Below are 21709 nucleotides of genomic sequence, written 5' to 3' on the forward strand. Positions count from 1 at the left end.
ATTTAATTGATTGGAAACAACTTTAAATTATCACAGAGCTCCAAGTGACAAAGCATTGGTGATATTTGTTGTGTTTACCGATTTTTCTCGCATGTTTGCTAATTAAATATTAGACATTGCCAACTTTATTAACGGACTGTTGTTTGAGGAACATTTTCAAACTATGGTGCTTTTTTTTCCGCATTAGTATGTTGTTGCTTTTATCATCATTTCTAGTATTTATAACAAATTTCCTGTTGTACCCTTTCTTCTGACTGTTGAAACAAAAATATTAACACAGGATATTACTACATTTCAGATTTATACTCCATTCAAAAATCAAAGAGACTAAGGGGAAGGGGAGGAGGAGGGCTTTCATCCAGGGTTATTTGAAGAGACAAAAAGTGGTGCACATTTCAAAAAGTCTGTTTATTTTTATTCAAATATATTGAACAAATTAAAGCTTGTTTGCTCGGTGTTTTAGATAATTCTTTTTCCCTGAGGAGGGGGAAGGATGGGGAAGGATGGGGAAGGATGGGGAAGGATGGGGAAGGATGGGGAAGGATGGGGAAGGATGGGGAAGGATGGGGAAGGATGGGGAAGGATGGGGAAGGATGGAGAAGGATGGGGAAGGATGGGGAAGGATGGGGAAGGATGGGGAAGGATGGAGAAGGATGGGGAAGGATGGGGAAGGATGGGGAAGGATGGGGAAGGATGGGGAAGGATGGGGAAGGATGGGGAAGGATGGAGAAGGATGGGGAAGGATGGGGAAGGATGGGGAAGGATGGAGAAGGATGGGGAAGGATGGGGAAGGATGGGGAAGGATGGAGAAGGATGGGGAAGGATGGGGAAGGATGGGGAAGGATGGGGAAGGATGGGGAAGGATGGGGAAGGATGGGGAAGGATGGGGAAGGATGGGGAAGGATGGGGAAGGATGGAGAAGGATGGGGAAGGATGGGGAAGGATGGGGAAGGATGGAGAAGGATGGGGAAGGATGGGGAAGGATGGGGAAGGATGGGGAAGGATGGGGAAGGATGGGGAAGGATGGGGAAGGATGGGGAAGGATGGGGAAGGATGGGGAAGGATGGGGAAGGATGGGGAAGGATGGGGAAGGATGGGGAAGGATGGGGAAGGATGGGGAAGGATGGGGAAGGATGGGGAAGGATGGAGAAGGATGGAGAAGGATGGGGAAGGATGGAGAAGGATGGGGAAGGATGGAGAAGGATGGGGAAGGATGGAGAAGGATGGGGAAGGATGGAGAAGGATGGGGAAGGATGGGGAAGGATGGGGAAGGATGGGGAAGGATGGGGAAGGATGGGGAAGGATGGGGAAGGATGGAGAAGGATGGAGAAGGATGGGGAAGGATGGGGAAGGATGGGGAAGGATGGAGAAGGATGGGGAAGGATGGGGAAGGATGGGGAAGGATGGGGAAGGATGGGGAAGGATGGAGAAGGATGGGGAAGGATGGGGAAGGATGGGGAAGGATGGGGAAGGATGGAGAAGGATGGGGAAGGATGGGGAAGGATGGGGAAGGATGGAGAAGGATGGGGAAGGATGGGGAAGGATGGGGAAGGATGGGGAAGGATGGGGAAGGATGGGGAAGGATGGGGAAGGATGGAGAAGGATGGAGAAGGATGGGGAAGGATGGGGAAGGATGGGGAAGGATGGAGAAGGATGGGGAAGGATGGGGAAGGATGGGGAAGGATGGGGAAGGATGGGGAAGGATGGAGAAGGATGGGGAAGGATGGGGAAGGATGGGGAAGGATGGGGAAGGATGGGGAAGGATGGAGAAGGATGGGGAAGGATGGGGAAGGATGGGGAAGGATGGGGAAGGATGGAGAAGGATGGGGAAGGATGGGGAAGGATGGGGAAGGATGGGGAAGGATGGGGAAGGATGGAGAAGGATGGGGAAGGATGGGGAAGGATGGGGAAGGATGGGGAAGGATGGAGAAGGATGGGGAAGGATGGGGAAGGATGGGGAAGGATGGAGAAGGATGGGGAAGGGAGTAGGAACTGAGAATTTGAATAGCAGTGACTAAAGTTTATTTTCCCTATTTTTACTCTATTTAGACGTTATTTAAACAGGGTTACTTGGTTAGGCCTAGCTAATGTTCTTTCGCGGCCTTCGGGAAAAATGAAACCTTTATTCAAAGGAGATAACATCAATGAACATTTAAAATGAGTAGGGGATGAAATGGTCTCATAGAGGTTAACCCCCCCCCCCCCCCCAAACTCCAACATTTCACCCTGAATGATACCTCTTTTCAACCTACACGGTGAGAAAAATATGAAATAGTTGATATTTTTACCTGCTCTATTAGACTGATCAATCATAGGCTGAACTATCCTTCTTCTGGCATTAATAAACCTGTAGACCAAGAAAGAGAGAGAGAGGATTTAATTAATGATAATATTTCTACAATTATAGCACGAAAATTGAAAAAACAAAAGCAAATTGATGAAGACTCTCACTGATGCTGGAGACAAAATATTCAGATTTTTATTTATGTATTAATTTTTTCTTTTACCAGAATGTTTCATTAGTTGTTTTACAATGTACAATGCGGTGTGTGTTATCTTCCCAAGTTATAATGGAAATTCATAGCAGTTTCTCGCAGTCACACACAAACTCAGAGCGATAGTCACAAGGTCTGTAGATAATAGTGGTGAAGTTGTGGGGAGACAGGTGGTAAAAAGCTCTTTTGCTTTTAAAGATTACAAGCAAGTTCCTTTTTTCTGCCCATCCACTGAATTTAACTATTAACAATTACATACTAACATCAGTCATTTTTTGTTATTATTCCCACAACTAAGAGCAGTCAAAATTTTCCATCTCTTTCTATGAGAAATTATTGTGCATTTTCTACTTAAAATTTCTAAGCCAAATTCCACCAATGTGGTCATTCTCGAAAATATATATGAACTCTTTGAACAATTCACTTCTCAATTTAGTAAGATGGAATTGCTCGACAACATATCCTGCAATCATACTTAAATAGCGCCACCACTTTACTAGTCCATGAAATGGCTGAATTTAAACAGTAAGAGAGGTTTCTTTCCATTGGTCAATCTATCCAGCTTTCATCCAATACAAACCTTTGATCATTTTTTAGTGGAATAAACAAGGCTACCAATGAAAAGTGACAACATTTCCAGCTAGTGTACTGACCATGTCAAAACAACTCATCCAAGACAAGCATCAAAATAATACAAAAGTAATTACATTTTGGAATAATAATGTTTAAAACTTCTATTTAATTTAAAACCAAATAAATATGAAATAAATAGAATCTTTTGACAGCTGTTAATCAAGCTATAGCTGTTCTTATTATGCATGTGTGGGTGGGTCAATGTGTTATTATTAGAGGGCGCAAAAATAAAAGAAATCAATTTTTTTCAAATCAATTTCAGCAAGAAGAAATGAATATGAGCTTTTCAATAGATTCATGATTCCTTGCATTTTTAATTATTGTATCAATTTGCTGAAAACTTAAAAACTTAACAGGAATTAAAAGCAATCGGTAGAGAACTGATCCCGGGGAGGATGGAAGATGCTATGTCGGGCGCAATTCATCTGACGCTTGGGCTGTCCCTCCCCCCCCCCTCCAAAATGTTGGGTGATCTTGAAATTAACCTTACAAGACGTGGTGTTGAGAGGTATAAGCTAAAGAAGACCCTTGTGGTGCCCTAATTGCACCATCATATTGAAACCCAGGACAATGGTATTGGCAAGTATGTGTCTTATACAATGTAAACGGTCAATAATTTGAAATGGCTTGCAGACATATTTAACTATTAAAGAAATGGAGAGAAAAGGGGAGGAGAAAATTTAACACTTCGGTTTGTAGGAGGACTAAACCCCTTTTATCTCAACCTTCTTCTGGCCCTTGTGGTACATATCTATCTATCTGTCTATCTATCTGTCTGTCTGTCTGTCTGTCTATCAATCTATCTATAGCCTCAACTCATTTTAAAACCAAACCAAACCCAAACCAAAGTTGCTGTGATCTCAAACAATTAGACCAAAATTAATTAATTCATCCACTAATTGCAAAAGAAGGAAAAAGATGAAAAGGAAAAGTCAGTCTGCCCAACAAGCAAGCATCCTTAAGGTTCTAGGCGGCAAAATAAACAAAGGCAAGAAATACTACATGATAATCACAAACATTTTTGAGCACTTCAATTTTTTTCCTTGGTGAAATCTTTGACCATTCCTGGCATGACAGAGAGAGGAGAGGGGTACATTACATTTCACCCTAAGTTCTTCCACTTCATCCCTTCATCACATGACAGTGATTTCCATCCAAAACCAGTAAAACAATAATGAAACTACACAACTATGAACCCAATCTAATTGACACTTGGAACATACCATCGCACGGCGGGGGATTAGAGCCTACTACGCTCCCCTCCGCATTCCATCCATTACGATCTGCTAGTCGAGGCATAACTCGCAATCATTACCAATGAAACAATATATGCAATCTATCTTATTTACCGGCCTTGGACTATAACCAGACTAGGCCGGAGACCAACAGCCCGCATACTGGGACGTCGTTTAATGCTGATGAGGATTGGCAAGGCATGCTGGTATTAGCCTCCATAGTCTAACATCATCAGAGCCATCTTCAAGCTCACCAAAAATTTGCCTCGAAACTGTTTTAACCGATCAAGGGGAATCTCCCCCTTTCTACTACTGGTGATTAATGGGGCTGGGAGAGTTACGGAATGGCGCCGACCGGCCCAGACTGAAAACAGCAGAATCTGCGACTGGGCACCCCTATGCCTATAATGTTCCTGTTATCTCAGCGATGCTTCAGCCAGGCAGAACATTCTTACGCTGGTCTCATTACCACGACCGAAAATTAATTTGATACTGGCAGGTCCCTCTTGAATCGTCTCGCGCTGAGATTTGCTGGGTTAATGTTTATTTCTAGACGGCTTTCTTTTTAATCAAGCCTCCGAGGTTCAAGGTTTTCCTTTTCAAAAAAAATTTGTAGGAGTGAAGAAAAAAAAAAAAAAAACAACGAACGGTCTGGGTAAGCAGTCGCTGTGCATGTGCCATAGTAATCAGCCTTAATTGAATCCATCATATCGGGTTATCATACCACAGTACAGATTTAAGACATGTGCATCATGTTCCTGTTATAAGGAAGCTGGGATTCTAAGAAACCACTTGCAAAATGAGGAGGCTATTGATTTTCAGAAAGAAAAAAAAAAGAAAAGAAAAAAAATGGAATTTGATGTTTTGCTGCGTGACCTCGAGCAAGACATCACGTTTGGAAAGGTTTTTAGTTGATCAATTATACCTTCGGGCCAAAGATTAAAATTATCTGTGATAGAATGAGGTTTTCCCCCCCCCCCAAAAAAGAAAAGAGATAGTGAGTAAGAGAAAAATATTACAGATTATTATCACTGGAAATTCATAATTAAACAAATCTGTACATCAAAGTAAAACAAAAGGGAGGAAAGAAAGACCAAAACCTGAAAGGATATCTTGGGCTGCCCTTGGTACTTCAAACAGAACGATATCAAAAAACCTTCTACAAACACTATAAATGTTTTAGTACCCCAAACTTAAATAAGGGTATTTTATGCTAGTCTGGTAGGCCTGATACATTTCAGGATATTCAACTTTTGTTCGTTAATTTAAAATATTAATTGGGCTATCCATAGAAGAAAAGTTTTAAGAATTTCGCTTTTATGACTCGTGCTTGAATAATTCATTTTAGTAATCAACCAGAGATGGCAATCATTTTATTCAACTATTTACTTTTCCATGCAGTTTGGTCTTTCTTAGTTTGTTGTTGTTGTTTTGGTTTGTTTGTTTGACTAAAACGAAAGGAGTAATGCAACAGCAGATTTAGTACTTCTTAAAAGAAACAAATTTCCATCCTTAAAATATTTCCTCAGCTCCACGCATGGTAACTATACCGATGCAATTACCCAGCAGTGTTTTTGTCAAAACCCACCAAACGTTGCTACTCAAAATAAGCTTGCACAGGATCAAACTATAAATTTCATCCATTATTTGAAATGAAAACTTGACTATGAATTTTCATAGCTACAATATATTATTGAAGAAGGAAAAAAAAAATAATGCAAACAGGTTGTTTCATGAACGTTTGACAGTTAATTGTACCATTTTTTTTACAAATATTTTATTTTGCTCATTCATTAATTTAAACCATCTGACAGAGTATCATCCATTTTGACAGAAAAAGGAAATTTATTGACAATTTTATAATTGTTCCCATAACTTTGTCTCCACTCCCTCCCCTACCCCCACCAACTCCCCCCTCCCCTCACCTCCCACAACCCACCTTTCCCTCTCCCCTCCAACTTTCTTACAATTATGCACAATATGTATTTGCCAACACTAATCTCATGCCAGTCATTTTAAATCCATAATGTAATATTATATAATAAACATACACCACAAGGCTAAACTTGTAGGTCTGCCATTTACACCTGCATTTATGTACAGATCTATTAAAACCTGCATAGTTTAAAAAAAATTTTTTTTTTTTTTAAAAGCCCTACACAATCGTAGCCATTCCACGTCATCAAGTCTGACAATGTCACTCTCCAACAAATCCATTACTAAGCTGTTTGAATACTCAACAAAGCCCAAATGGCAACTAAGATTGCCAGAAGGATAAAATTAGATGCATATACCCAAGTATCCATATATGTCAATTTCTCAGAAAAATCTGAATACACACAACTGAATGAGCCAAAAAGAAGAAAGAAAAGAAAAAAAATCTGGTGTTCATTAAAATGCTGTATTTGGGTAGAGAAAGGGACACCAATGTCAGCTGTCATAGGTGACTGGTAATCCATGCGGTTTCTCCACGCCGTCGTCGTCGTGGATACAGGCAAGAAGCTGCATCCACAGTGTGATCTGCTTTACAAGCAGGAGAAGGAGGAGGGAGGACTTAGTAATACTATTTTCAAAGCTCCGGGTATCATTTAGCTGTATATTAGGGATTACCTCTGTACAGTCAATGGTGAGACTATTAGGATAAGCAATATCCCTTCTGGCTGTTTTTCTGTTTTCTACATTGACTATGTCAAAGGGATCGATCTACAAATATTTCACAGTATCTCAAAAAACAGCTTTCCATATCTTTAAAAAAAAAGGGGGGGGGAGAAAAAAAAAGGCTGTTTACATTTATGGTAAAATAAAATGTATAAGAATGTTAATCATGAAACAAACAAACAAACAGTCATTTGTGTATGAAAGTTGACTATTCTTGTTAATATCTCAGTTTATATAAAATAGTAATCCACTAAACAGTTATCGTAACACAGCTTTTTGAGGTGATTTTGGTACCTAGTATTACATAGCAATGCATTTCATTAGCTCAATGCTGTATTCAAATTTTTATTGCTAATTGATGAGGAAAGGGTCACAATTTGTTTTTAAATCTAAAGAAGTTGCTTTTTGCATGATTTACATAACAAATAAGTTAAAGGGCATCTGTGTGAAATTTAAATGGAATCCTCAAGTACGACTAATTAACATTCATTGGAGAAAGACTAAAGAGGGTACTCTTATTTGGTTTAATTATAATATATGCTTGATTAATAATGGCTCGGCTTGATAAAATTGCCGGAATATTGACCAAAAAAATAATGCAAAAAGTTGCTCGACATCTGAAAGTATGATTCAAGAATTGTGTCTGTATAGTGCAAAACAAGAAGTTTGGTGAAACTACACTAATTCCGAAATCATGCCTTACCATCAACCCTCCCCCCTGCCCTCCCCCTTCCTCCCATGTAGTTGTTATATACTACAAGAATTATTCCCTCCTACTCCACACACCATTTGTACTTTCATACACTACCCCACATGCCCTTACTACTTACTTACTATACACATACCAAGCACCCAGTCATACAATATAACCTCATATATCAGGCAAGGATATATTAAACCATATTGGAGGCAAATATATGACCCAAGTATGACCTTGATCTTGTTAAGGCTTTGTGTACAAGCCTGAATGTCCCTTGAGCTCTGTGGAATGCAGCGCAGACATGCTGGGGCCAGTCCAACAACTCTCCCCTAATTGCTAGCCTCTGGCATGAACTATAACCATGCCCCCTGAGCTAGTAATATCTCACATATTAAGAGGACAAGTATACTACTACTCCACACCGAAAAATTTCACTTAATATTTTTTATCTCCCCATTTTCCAAACCATAACATTTTTTTTTCCTATTTTAATTTCTTCTGCAATCTGAAACCCTGTACTGGTTTGACCTAGCGGCTGATTCCTCATCTGATTATTATTTCTCAGTCCTTTTGTTTTTGCTGGCAGTGGAAGAGAGAAAATGGTGGTGTGGTGTAAGGTCTAAATGAAGTCAAGCTTTGTCAACCCTTCAGGATCTTGTTGTTAAAGTGCCAAATATTTTCATCTATGTGATAAGTTTTGTGATATAGCTGAGAAATAAAAAAGTTATAGAGGAATGCTGCAAAGAAGTATCAAAATATCTCTTTTTGGCCAGCCCTACCCTAAGCTCCATAAAAAAAAAAAAAAATGAAATCGTAATCGTAATCAGGACAAGATGTCAAGCAGGATAATGTTGCACCAGTTCACTTTGAAACATAGAGGTCAGAGGTCACACCTGGGATAACACAAAGCAAAGATTGCTTTTAGGATCAAATGAAAACCCAAGGAATGTGTTAAAACTTGCCATATAATCTGTATAAAATATAGCACTGGATATTTTGGGAATCTCTGCAAGTAATTAGTTGAGCTAGATATAAAAGATCATCAAAATTTTGCCCCACATAAAAATTGAAAAAAATTCCTTGTCATTAATGAATGAGTCATGGGATAGGTACTTTTCCTCAAAAGAGAGGGTTTTCCTTCAGCCAGGAATGGAGACCAAGCCTCTCTCACACCCGTAGCAACAGGGGTTTGAATCCACGACCACTGATACTACTACTCACAGTATGGAAGTACTTCTATAAAGCATCCACTATATATCACACAGAGCAATGTGTAAGGCTTGGACTTTAGAATAAAGGCAATATTGGTGGGAATATTTTGCTCATTTGGTATTAAGATGCACGGGCAACCAAATTCCTTACTTTTTCTTACACTCGTCACCTCGTTCATGCTGTTTCAGTCTTCGAGTTGTTTGGAAAATGTCACATAAATGATACAGCATGTAAACCAGTTACACTAATTCACATCAAAAGATCACCAAGAGATTGCAAGACTCTGAATGGTTCAGTCAGTACCTTCAGTCAGACCCTTCCCCGTCCCCCTCCTCTACCCCTACCCCTAGTGCAGTTCAATACCATAGCATATATCTTACATTGATGAACCCTATAGGAGACCTCCCCAAACATTGCAGCGTTAATATTTCGTGTGGATTTTTATTTACCCTTCAACTTGCTTCCAAAATATCAAAATAGTTGGATTATGTCAGCAATTTAAAACAAGTCGAAAATACATAACTTTACATTATTAAAGAGATCGTCTTTACTCTTCCCTCTCTTGCAACCATTTCTGATATTTGACTTGAATTTATCAGACCAAAACTACTGACAGTATAAAGGCTTTTTTTTTGAAACATTTACAATGAAACACTATTTTCACCTTCAAGGATAAATATGTGTCACTTCTCTCTCTCTGTTCAACTTTTAACTTGCAGATATCAAAAAGCAAAAAAACGAAAATACAAACAGAATAAAGAAAGAAATAAGAGAGGGAAAAAAAGAAAAAGCCTTCATGCTTTGGTTCCCCTTTTGGCCCTTTTGTTTTTATATAGTTTTGCTTTTAAATTTTGAGTTTATTAATAGTCAAACATCCGGGGCGACCCCAGCATGTTTACGCATCGCCCTGGCCATAAAAAAGGGTTAGGCATAAATTGTTTACAGAAATGAAGGAACAGTCTGTAAACAATCATGAACACTTTGTTACTACAATTCTGTGGAAACGCTGCGGACTCTGACGAAACGTCCCTCCGAGAGGAGACGGGGATGTTAAACGCAGATAAAAACACACTGGCATACCACGATGTGGTTCTTTAGTGTCATATACTCGTCTATAAATATTAAAAATAAAATGGTTCCGACTCCTGCAGGATTGTCATATTTCTGCACCATAAATTCTGTAAAAATAGCCAGAAGGGCAATCGCGACTGTCGAAAGAAAGGTTCGCGCGGGAGCTGAGTCGAAGGGGAAGGTATGAACTCAAAACTGCACGGGTGTAGCGGCAACGAAGAAACCCGGATGCTTCACTTATGGGAACCGTCCAGAGGGGGGGGGGGAGAACCGCTGGCGTCGTGGACGCACGCCGACATTTCGGAGCCGACGGTAGCCAGAGTCGACGGAAAATAGCAGATAATGTGGAACGAGGAAATAATGCCAGTCATATTAGGTTTAAAGTCGTCACCCTTCATGCTTCTTTTAATCTGACGGACAGGGTTCCTCAAAACCAGGCTAATCTCACATGAAAATCGTTCTACTGTGAACGGGCTTATTAAAACTTTAATGAAATGCTGCACATATCTTCATGTTTAAACCATCAAATTTATGCATCTTCTCGACGGTCGTCGAGAGAGAGAGCAAATTACGAAAAGTCGAAGGGGATCTATCAGAGACCATCTGCTGAAGTGAGAGGCAATTTGAGATGAAATTTCCATGAAAAAATTTGTCATATAACTGGTAAATAGCTTATATCACAGATGAAATTATATGATCAGAAAAATAATCATGCCTCCATTTTCATTAACTGACATTTTTTTTTTACATTTTTTTTTTTTAAAGAAAAAGTAAAAATTTGATGATCATCTGTTCAGTATAACTATATGACTTTGACATTTTCTTTCCTCATTAAAAGTTTTCAATTTTTCCTGAATATTATAACTACTATGTAGCGTTCATTAATTTGATGCGGGCAATGGCACAGCGGCTTTGCAGTGTAAGATCACATGCGTTCTAGCTAGCCAGGCCCTCTACGCCTTTCGACAGCTTCACTTACCCACCACCCCTGCCTTACCCACCCCTACGACATACCTCATCTTTGAACAGAACACAGAGATAGAATCAGGGCACCTTATACCATCCAGTCATTTGAGAAATTAGATTATATCAATGACACACAGACATACATCCACACGTACATACTCTTTCTGTAAAAGGTAAAAGCTAGCAGCTGTGGCTTATCTTATCAAAGACGTACAGCACAGTCCGTCCATTGTGTCCTTTTTCCATTTCTGGGTTTCCCTCTATAACACTGTTCTCAAAAACTTTCCTAATACCTGGAAAATGACAATCTCCAAATTTCGGTGATTTCGCCAGGATTTTTCATAAATTCTACCAATTACCGAAACTGCACGTCTCTTCGTCCCTCCGATTTTCTTCGTTTCCGAGCGGTGATTATCTCCGCTTCCCCTTTTTGCCCGTAATTGCCGCCCGATCCCTCCCTGCTTGTTAAAGAATCATCAACATTTTGATGGCACCCTGATCATTCAACGATCCCATTAAAACCACGACAATTTTCTTTCCTGTTTTTGGCCATGTTTTTGCTTGTCACTAATGGCTATCTTTAACTAACTTCTTTGTCTTCATTTTTGTCTTCAAAGATTTTCGTGCCGTATCCAATCGAGGGGGGGAGATTTCCTTTTCCAAACCCCCCTCTATCGCCTCTGTACATGACACTCTGAGGTAACATAAAAGCAAAAAAAAAAAAAAATCCTTCCTCATAACCAATGTCACAGCTCACACACGACCAGGTTAAGTCCAAAGAGAGACAGAGATAGAAAAAAAAATTATATTACGGGACGCCAGTAACTGTCACTCGCAATATATCGACACCAGAGTCCTACGGTTTTTTAAACTTCCTCGTGTTGCACCTTCTTGGCGACTTAACAAGAATTTCATGATCTGAGAGATGTTTATGGCTGACCACCAAACTTTACTTCCATATAATAATGGAAGACCCTGCCTTTCGTAGAGTGATAAGAAAGAATTTCTATTTTTTTTTATATATATATCTCTCTCTCTCTCCCTCTGTCCCTAACAGTCGTGCCTGTAAAAAGTATTTCACTGCCAAACTTAAATTTTTTTACAATGTGAACAAACCAGAATGAAAGCTATAAAATCTGCCAGCGGAAGGGTTTATCTGGCATTTGGGGTTCTGGGCGAAAGCTTAACGGATAATAGGGACGGGAAAAAAATTATTACTTTGATTGTGTCAAAATGGAAACCACATGTGACAGTTGCGAGCTAATTACATGACAGTCAGTGTGTCTGGTTGGCATTTGGATAGTCAGCCTACTTTTTTTTTTGGCATCACAAGATGATGAAGAAGGAGAAGAAGAAGAACTGACTAACTTCCATCTTCACTACACCATTCCTGTGAACGTCCAGGGCAGTGTAGTAGATCTGTGACCGAGTCGTGTGCACGCTGCAGCTTCACGATCACCCCGCCGGGGAAACTTAACTTCATATGTGGAAAATTTTACGATGTCACTCCCCGCAGACAAGATTACAGAGTATTGTTGCACGAGGCTTTTGTTTACGGTTTTTATATCTCGCTCAAAAACTTCCCCCTCATAATTTTTTTTTTTTTGCCTTCTTATTCTTCTTCTTGTTGGTAGATGAAGGCAAACTTGAATTGGTCTTTAGGGAGGTGCCTTAAACTTCACAGACCGTGCTTTAACTGGGTAACAATTCTATTGAATAAACCTACCGAAAATTGCTTTGTAAATGTCTTCGAGTGGCATATGAGAGAACTTTTTGTCATTTACAGAGTAAACAGACCATCTGAGAGAGGCTTTTAAACTTAAGGGACAAGAGAATTTGAGGAAGTACAATAGGTAATTTGTGTTGGGACTACAAGTATTTATGGAAAACATTGAAACACTTTTCCAGTTTAAATTATTCTTTGAGTGAGATGGGAGGCACTCGACAGTTCGCTGTGCTTAAGAGAGAACACCATTTAATACACAGCATATGATCTAACTTCAAGCTTGTCAAATGATGTTTTGAAACTAAATTTTTAGTCATTTCTTTTATACGTAAATAGGTCTGTGTGCTTGTGTATATTTGCTCTTCTTCTGAAGAATCACACATTTTTCAACCATGTTTATGCCATTCTGGAAGTAAGAATGTTGATACATAAGATGCAGCATGCCTATTCGACATCCCTCTTTGTGATGCCCCTTGGAAGTTATCAAAACTTTGCAGTAAGGTTCACTTGATAACTATTTTAGGATATTGGCTGTTATAGGTTCAAGTTCATACAATTTTCCAGACAGAAGGCTCACATGACATGACATGTTTTTCATGAATAAACTTGGCTTTGCATGTACGTGTCATTCATTTTCGTGATTCGTTTTTTTGGATAAATGTTTGTTATGAATATTTACATAAATGTTATCTACTGTCTGTTACCTCCCAAAACGAAGTGTCCTAAGGCAGCTTGTTGCTATGCATACTCCCTTTTCAGTTTTACCACCATATAGACAGAGCTCATTAAAGCATATCTTATAGCATTATATTTTAAACATTATTATTTACATATTTTATACATTATTATATTATAGCATATATTATAGCATTATAGCACAAGGAGTGTTAGCTCAGTGGTTATAGCCGGTGCCTTTCAATCATAAGGTCCCGAGTTCGAGTCACTCCAAGATGAATGTATGTCGTCCAGTTACAGAGTTGTTGACAATTGATAATTCATCATCATGGACGTTAAATATGAATCTAAGAGACTGACTTCGGTCAGCTTGCGGCTTTGATAAGCCAATGATGGCTTCTTCGCGAGTTCTTGCTTCTAGGAGGATCAAAAATACGTACATAGCATATATTGTAGTATTATGAAAGTGTATGCTTGTGTGACTAGTTGTGAAAGTTTTCATCATTCTTAGTTTAAATGCTTATTTCATGTAATAAATAAAGCCCAACAAGAGATCCCAAAATACCTTAAAAACAAATGAACTTTGACCCAAGTCAATTTGCATGGGCTGCCAGGCAACATTTACTATTGTCACCATGTGACTAGTAACCATGCATGCTGTACAAACCTAACTGCTGATTGGACAAGACATGGACTATACCATTTCTGCATAGCAATGCACTAGTTTGTACATATACTGTACAAGGCAAGTGAGTGATCTGGTTAGACAAGTACCATCTGGGCTCTAAAAGTGTTGGTGATACTAACAGAGGGCCTTAAAACACCATGATTTTTGCACTCAATCTCAATAGTTTTTATTCCTCTGAAAAATGTTTCCTTCGAAAGCCTACCAGTGGGCTTGATACTATACAGTTGTTCTTTAACAAACTATAGACTAAGCAAGTAATTAGTTTAGGAGCCGAAATGTCAACAACCTGCCTCAGGGACAAAAGAAAATAATGCATGCATAATAATGCATCCATAATGCTTATTGTTTTCACAATTCTACCCAAGCCCCCTTGATAATGAAGTGTCATGTATTGGGTCTCAGGGTACATTACCTACAAATGTGAACCATTCTATACCCCCCGAAATGGCGCTATCAGCCTACAACATGAAAATATTTCTTATGGGCATAAACGTTATTATTTGAAAGCAGCTGCTATGGACAGGCACTGTAAAGTACAATACCCTACCCCATCCTTTAATGTGTCTCTTGCAATATATATATACATTATATAAGCTATTCCCTTTACAACCAATGTACCGAAGCAATAATGCTCATTCGGCAACCAAAGTTCGGTATGACACTGTTTCTTATTATTCTAAGCTACTTTAGGCCCTTTGACTCATGTACTAGTCAAATCTCTTCAGAGAAACCAATTTATCACAACACCAAATTCTTGTCCTGATAATTTACCCTATGAATCGCTTAATATATGACACTGCGTTGGGAAGTTCCCGAAATTTTCTCCACAGAAAATTTGACGTCAGTAATTAGATTCCGTTCAAATTATGGACGATTCCTAGGTTTTCTTGCACCTGTGAAAACGGCCCGAGACGATATGATTTTTTTGATACCTACGAGGAACCAATGAGTAATAATCACCCATCACCACATTAAAGAGCAGCAGTCCTTATGTTACTAAACACATTCTTAGCTCATTCATCACAATTATGTCACAGACCAATCTTCAAGTTGCGTGCCTGTTGCACTATATGACGATCCTGTTTTTTCTATTATTCTTTTCCCTTATCTACTTTTAGTTTCTCCTCAAGCAACTCACCAGAGACTATTATGAAATTTTTCTTCTACCATTTTAGAAAGTCGCGATTGTAATAAGACTCCTATCATTAACTATTTGCACAAATGCTACTTTTTTTTTCCTTCTGAAATCTTGAGTATCTTTTGTGTCAACAGCCCGAAGGGCGGAGACTGGGCTCTATCGTTGCCTTTGCGATTCAACACCATGAGAAGACGAGCAGAGGTTGTTGGGCAGACGACTTCACCACTGCGTGTGGATGTATATAATTCCAGAGAAATGCTCTTATTTGGAAAAGGGAAAAAAAAACGGAAGAGATTACTACCATGGCTTTCTAACGCTCCCGAGGCTATGAAATCAAGACAGCTATATCGTCACTGCTAGAAAAACACATCTAACAGAATCATTGCATTCCCCCTAAGCTGTGTTCTCCTTGAAGAACACGTAAACAGTACCACGACTTCTCTACTTGGCTTCCCAAAGAATACAGCCCCTGCTTCAAAAAAATCCACTAATCCTACTAAGTACTCGCTGAAGATTGGACTTCTTCTATTTAGCAGGGCTTGTACATACGGTTGGCTCAATAACAACAAGGCCGACCCGACGACGATACTGGCACTAGGCTACCTCGGGCAATTATAGTCAGGTTTTTTTTTCCCTTTTGATTTGGAAGTTATATATCTACACATATATATACATATAATATATATATATATATATACAAGTATATCTATATCTATATATATCCATATATATATATTTATATTGCTGCATCAACTTTGCTGCTACTGTTGTACTTTCCATCTACGTTTTCAAGAGGATAAAAAAAAAAAAAATAAGAAGGCAGAAAAGAAGACAAACCAATTCACAAAGATAAAATGACAATCTAAGATGGGGTTCGGGTTACATAGACACGTTGAGAGGCTCTTGGTGCACTCCTCATCCTGGGCGATGAAATATTCATAGTGCCCGTGGAGTGAGTCGGTACTTGCAGGTTTTCTAGGATGTAAGAATCGACGATATTGAAAGGGAATTAGGGAACGATCTGCGGGGATATTGTGTGTTTGTGCAACTTGCAATAATGTTGATGGAAAAATTGAGCTTTTCATTAAAGATGCATACAAATACAGGATGAGCTTCGCACTAAGGTGGCGGGCAATCAGATACGCCTTAGTGAGGTGAGGAGCGAGTGTCGTGTCTCGGCAGGCAGGCTATTCACCTCAGATCTTATCGGAGCTCGTGGAATGGAAATAAAAAATGGAGCAGGCGTATAGGGTTTCTAGTGGCGAGAAGTTTTATTTGCGGTTGTAAAAGTTACTTTTACTAATGCCCCGACCGGTTAATTGTTTCATTCCTTTTCGTATCGCATTCTCCCATTCCGTGAGTTAAGCGGCTGTTTTGTAACACCTGCATGAGTCATCACCCCACCGAACGACACCAGCGGGACGTATTTTACGGCGAGCACCGTAATTAAGAAATTTTTTATTCACTTAGAAATTAAAGTTTAGCATCTTCCTAGGAGTAAAGACACTGTTACATTCAATGCTGCCAACTTTTTCTCGAGACTTTAACATCTCCGCCGTTACAAACTCAGACGTAATTTTGCCGCTCTCACCGGTCCATTACAGTATCCAGTGGTGAGATTCATGGATAGACCTGTGCCACTAAAAAGTGTGGTGCTCTTGCACTTTTTCGAGAAAACCTTGCAGGCATATTTGAAACAACCTGAAGGAAGCAATGTACACGTTGGGCAGGGTACGTAATAATCAGTTTGGCCTAACTTTTTTAAATTACTGGAAAGGATCATTAACTCTGCTCTACAAGTGATTTTTTTTTAAATTTCCATTAATAATTTCAGAGATGGAGCCAAATTTCCTCAACAAGCAGAAACGAGCACAATTTGTTAGATAAATTACAAAATCATGTTTTCAGATGCTGTAAAAGAGCAAACAGTTGCTACGGAAACCCAAGTGTGCCTTTTCCCAAGTTAATGAGAATACTCAGAACGAATCCTTGAATCGTTTTTCATCTGTTCTTCTTGAAAGTATTTGTACCTATCTTCGTCTCATACCCCTATCCTTTTACCCACTCTCCTTTCTGACCCCTCAAGACATGTGAAAATAGGTGGTAACAATATTCAAATAGTTTTAAAAAGATGAATATTGCTTTTGATTGAATAAGGAATTTGAGGGTGACAGGGGTGGGGGAGGAGTAGGAGGAGGTGAGAATGATGTTAAATCCTAGCGGAAACAGAAATTTAAATCTAATTATTTCTCTCTCCTAGATGATCAAAAACCATGTGTTTTTTTGTTGTTGTTTTCCCCCCCTTTTTTTAAAAAACAGCTGTAAGATTACACTCCCACACACCCCACCCACATGCCTCCTGCAATCCAAGTAAAAGATTGATCTGGGAGCCCGGGGTGCCTTTTGAGGTAATGAAATGAGCTAAGTGTGCAGCAGCCTTGGGGGGATGGGGGGGGGGTTGCAGGACGGGATTCCCCCAAAATTCTTAGAAAGGGAAAATGAGAGAGGAAGGAGACCGAAATTGGAAGCGAGAAGACCGAGACATATCACATAATTATTGCAGTCAGTCGGCATCAGAGATTGTTACAACTAATGCTAATGAAAACCTTTGACGAAACAACTGTACAATGTTTTTGCCATAAGTATTATGCTGACAGGAGGGGGAGAGTGTGGGAGTGGGGTAGGTACTTTAGTATGTTTTGAACCATGATGGCTACCTTTAAGCCGGGACTGGTCAAAAGCTGGGTTAAGGACCGGCTCCTGTGGGGTTACCCCAAACTGAACAAAAACAAATGACCTTAATCTCCCCTGAAGGGAGATGGAATTCACATCAGGCTTCCTATAAACTCTTGCAAGTCTTTTGAAACAGGTCTATGGGGTTGAGACCAACGACGATCATCGTAATTGTTACGATGCGTTCACTCACCTCTGTCGAAACGGCCCCCCGAACAAGCTGAATCTTCTAGTTCACATGGAGACAAAACTGATTCAGGTTTTATAACGTTTATCTTTGACCTTAATTTGGAGGAAGTTTGCCATTTCCTTTACATTAGTTTTTCAACATCAAATTATAATTAGATAATAAGTGTGGGTAATGAATTTCATCTTGCGATGGACGATATGGTGAGGTGGACATGTGTTATCGGAACCGCAGTCCTGTATTGTCCGTTTCGTTCAGTGTGTATACTATTCCAACAAAACCGGGCTGTTAGAGCTTAGCAACTCCCACGTACTCTGTAAAAACCATTTTACAGCAGAGAAAATAGATCTCGGGTGGTAACGATTTATCGACATACGACGGCGTGAAACTTTAACCGATTCAAATGCCACAAAATAAATTAAAAATATGAAATGAAGAAAAGGTTTGGGAAAAAAATGTCAGTGACCTACACAAAAAGATCTTTAGTCATTTCAGGCTTTCTGTAAATATTTTTCACCCTGGTTATTCTTCTCTAGCCCCCTCGAGATCGAAACAAGGTTACGAGTGAAACGTCTTCATTCCGGTTAATCCAACGTATAAGTGATGAGTAGTACATTACAAAGTATGAATAATTCAAGGTCTTTACACACAGCTTATTTAATATTAACAATTTTGTAGATCCGAGCTATCGTAAGACCTTGAAAATAATGACAAGAGTTTTGTGTGACTTGAAGCCACCTAACCTTTAAAGCAGTGTACTGTGTTGGATCCATTTCAAGATCAACGACGTTTTAATTCCCGTCACATCACAGTTCCCTCTTTAAACAGGTCACTTTTGCTTCATATTTATAACATATTTATGAATATGAACTTTTGGTTTTGGTAATATCATGTCTGGTTTTGGAATTCTGTGATTATTTTCTACCGCTAATACTTGTGTAACGAGAGTGTTGTCATCAGCAAAAACTGCAGTCAGAACTGAACGTTGCTCATTTCTTAATCGCTTATCGACTGATAAAAATCTAATGCACTGCCTAATCTATGTTTGATCAATCATCATAAAAAAATTATCAAGACAAGTAATATTTCATAAATTGCTGCATCCTAATGGGAAAAAAATTGGAAATATATAGTTTTTAAAGAGAAATGTACATGGTGCCCTACTAGTCATGAGGATAAAAGTCTGAATAATTTTGAGTGATATGCATTGATGCTGAGGGGTGGGGGGTGGGGTGAGGGATGGGGGAGGGGTGGGCAGGTAGACAGTCTACTTACCAGTTATTAACCTGAAGTATTGTAAGACCTGTATCTTGAGCAAGCTGCTTCTTCTGTTCCTCTGATGGGTAAGGATGCTGAAATATAAAGAAAGTTAAGAAATATTTACACCTGCTGGACCAAGAAATGGCAAAAAAGGATAAAGATATTAGCTTGATAAAGGCTTTAGAAGTTAATAAATTGCAAAATTTTAGGACATTTGTTTTTGCACCAATCTGATATGAAATAACAGGCATATTTGGTTGGTGCCATCAATTATTTAAAACTCATTGCTTATATAGATACTATCAACCAAACATGGATGGTACAGTAATGAAAATGCTTATAGAATCAAAAAAGGTCATTTTGAAGACACCCCAGTAATTTTAAAGCTTGAAAACCTCATTTGAGGCAAAACAGATGGGAGAGTTTGACAATGGAACTGAATCACAACAAGACCATACTACAAGTGTGCCCTCTATTAGGAGGAATAACAATGAATGTGGGTTTCATTTCAACTAATCCATGAAAAATGTTTTGAAAGGATTCTACCAACAAACTTGAGATAACAGATAAAGACCCTGTAGCCTAGATTTGAAACATGTTGCCTTTTCTGTTCAACTTGTCTGTGATCTTTGTTTAAAGTCTTCCATTGGTATTTTATATATCCTTACATATTTATTCGGATTTTTGACTTTTCTCAAATTACAAACACAAACATACAAATATAAACCTACAAGCATATATTAGAGACATCAGTGACTTACACAGCATTTGAAGGGGGGGGGGAGGCCAAATTTGAGATTTCTCACAATTGATTAAGGTAGTGCCATGAACATTAATGGAAAGGCCAGAGGCCGATCCAAGAGTTTTTAAGGGGTGTGGCTGTGGGGTCACTGACTGTTTCTCCAATGTAGAAGGCTCAAGGGGTCCTTCACCAGTTCTCCCATTGACTACAGTGGTCGGGGATGGGCATATACCGCCCCCCCCTCCATTGGTGCACGCCACTGAGGGAAGTAGCTATAGATATATTTTTCTGTTGCTTTAAAGGTATCAAGTTAGGTCAGTTATATTACAGATGTTGCTATGTTCAATAAGAAGATGCTACAAACTTCTGCTAGTCACATTGCCATCATTAAAAGATTTCTATCATCCACTAATTACCAACATCTTACTGACCATCTCTCTCCCCCCCCTCCCCCCCCCGTCACTACCTGTACCTCCCTCTTCCTCCCATCTCTTCTTCCCTTTAGTATAATCATTATCAAATAGTCTCCTATGAAAATCTTATTTCCTTTTTCATATTTTTGGATCTCACTTTTCTCCTCTTTTTATTAAAACCAACACTTTTTCTCCGTCACCATTTTCTCTTCTCCGCCTTCATGTGTCAATAAAACCAGAAACCTTTCTCATCAAGAATATATACATATATATCTATATATATATATATATACATAAAAGCTATTTTTTTCTATTATTCCATACAATAGAACCCCTGGTTGCTTACATTTCAATTTTATCATCATATTTACACATTGCCTGTCCACTCTACAGACACATGGATGACCATGCCTTACTTCCTTTTTGTTTTTTCTCCAATTAATTTTGCGTCGTTAACTGTACCGATCTTTTCGTCACATTTTTTTTCAAATCCCACGGCCACTGCAATATGGCTCACCCCTATTTTTGATTTGTACGTCGTCATATACCCCCTCAAAGGCAATTCGAACTAATGACAGAATCGAGAAGAAAATTTAGTCAGACTTACAAAATCCTTTTCCCCGCTAAGAGAAAATTAGTAGAGCCCGTTGGTTTAATTTATTATTCTACACATTTGGAAAAAAAAAAAAATTCTTGCCAAGTTCTGGGGCAGCTTGCTGAGCTATCACTAATTAGGCTCGCGTAAGTCATTTTCTCGCTATTACAGATTGTCGGAACCAGTCATTGAACAAACTTAAGGTTATTAACATTACACGAAGAAAAAAAAAACAGGTGAAAGGTAAATAAGATACAATTTTTTCTTCTTCTTCTTCTTCTTCTTCTTCTTTCCCAGCATCAAATTTTAAATGTAATTTTTTTCCCCTTCTTTTCTTCACGGATTGGCTTTTCGCAGTGCCACTAGGTAAACTTTCGTTCCCTGTTCGCAAACAGTCTACGTACACTTGGGCTTTCTATCCGCCATATGGAAATTAAAGAATATGGCAGATCCATTAATTTGATAGAAATTCACTTGGGTTTCACTTGCCGGTAATGAACACTGCATTAAGTAAATTCGCTGCGAATAAAGCTACGAGAGAAGAAAGCCGAGTCGCTAGGGGTTTGTTAGCAATCAGAGCTA

General features: G+C 39.1%; 1 protein-coding gene across 5 annotated transcripts in view; it reads right to left on the reverse strand.

The window, feature by feature from the left end:
- LOC139971868 (homeobox protein Meis1-like) overlaps positions 1 to 21709 on the reverse strand; it is a 190361-nt gene that overhangs the window by 17284 nt on the left and 151368 nt on the right. For all 5 annotated transcript variants that reach the window (XM_071978654.1, XM_071978655.1, XM_071978656.1 and 2 more), the window contains 2 exons: positions 19393 to 19469; positions 2289 to 2347 (listed from right to left, as the gene is read on the reverse strand). In XM_071978654.1, the coding sequence (XP_071834755.1) occupies positions 2289 to 2347; positions 19393 to 19469 (136 nt within the window). The remainder of the gene's footprint in view (positions 1 to 2288; positions 2348 to 19392; positions 19470 to 21709) is intronic.

The sequence above is a fragment of the Apostichopus japonicus genome, chromosome 8, assembly GCF_037975245.1.
Source record: "Apostichopus japonicus isolate 1M-3 chromosome 8, ASM3797524v1, whole genome shotgun sequence".
NCBI lineage: Eukaryota > Metazoa > Echinodermata > Holothuroidea > Aspidochirotida > Stichopodidae > Apostichopus > Apostichopus japonicus.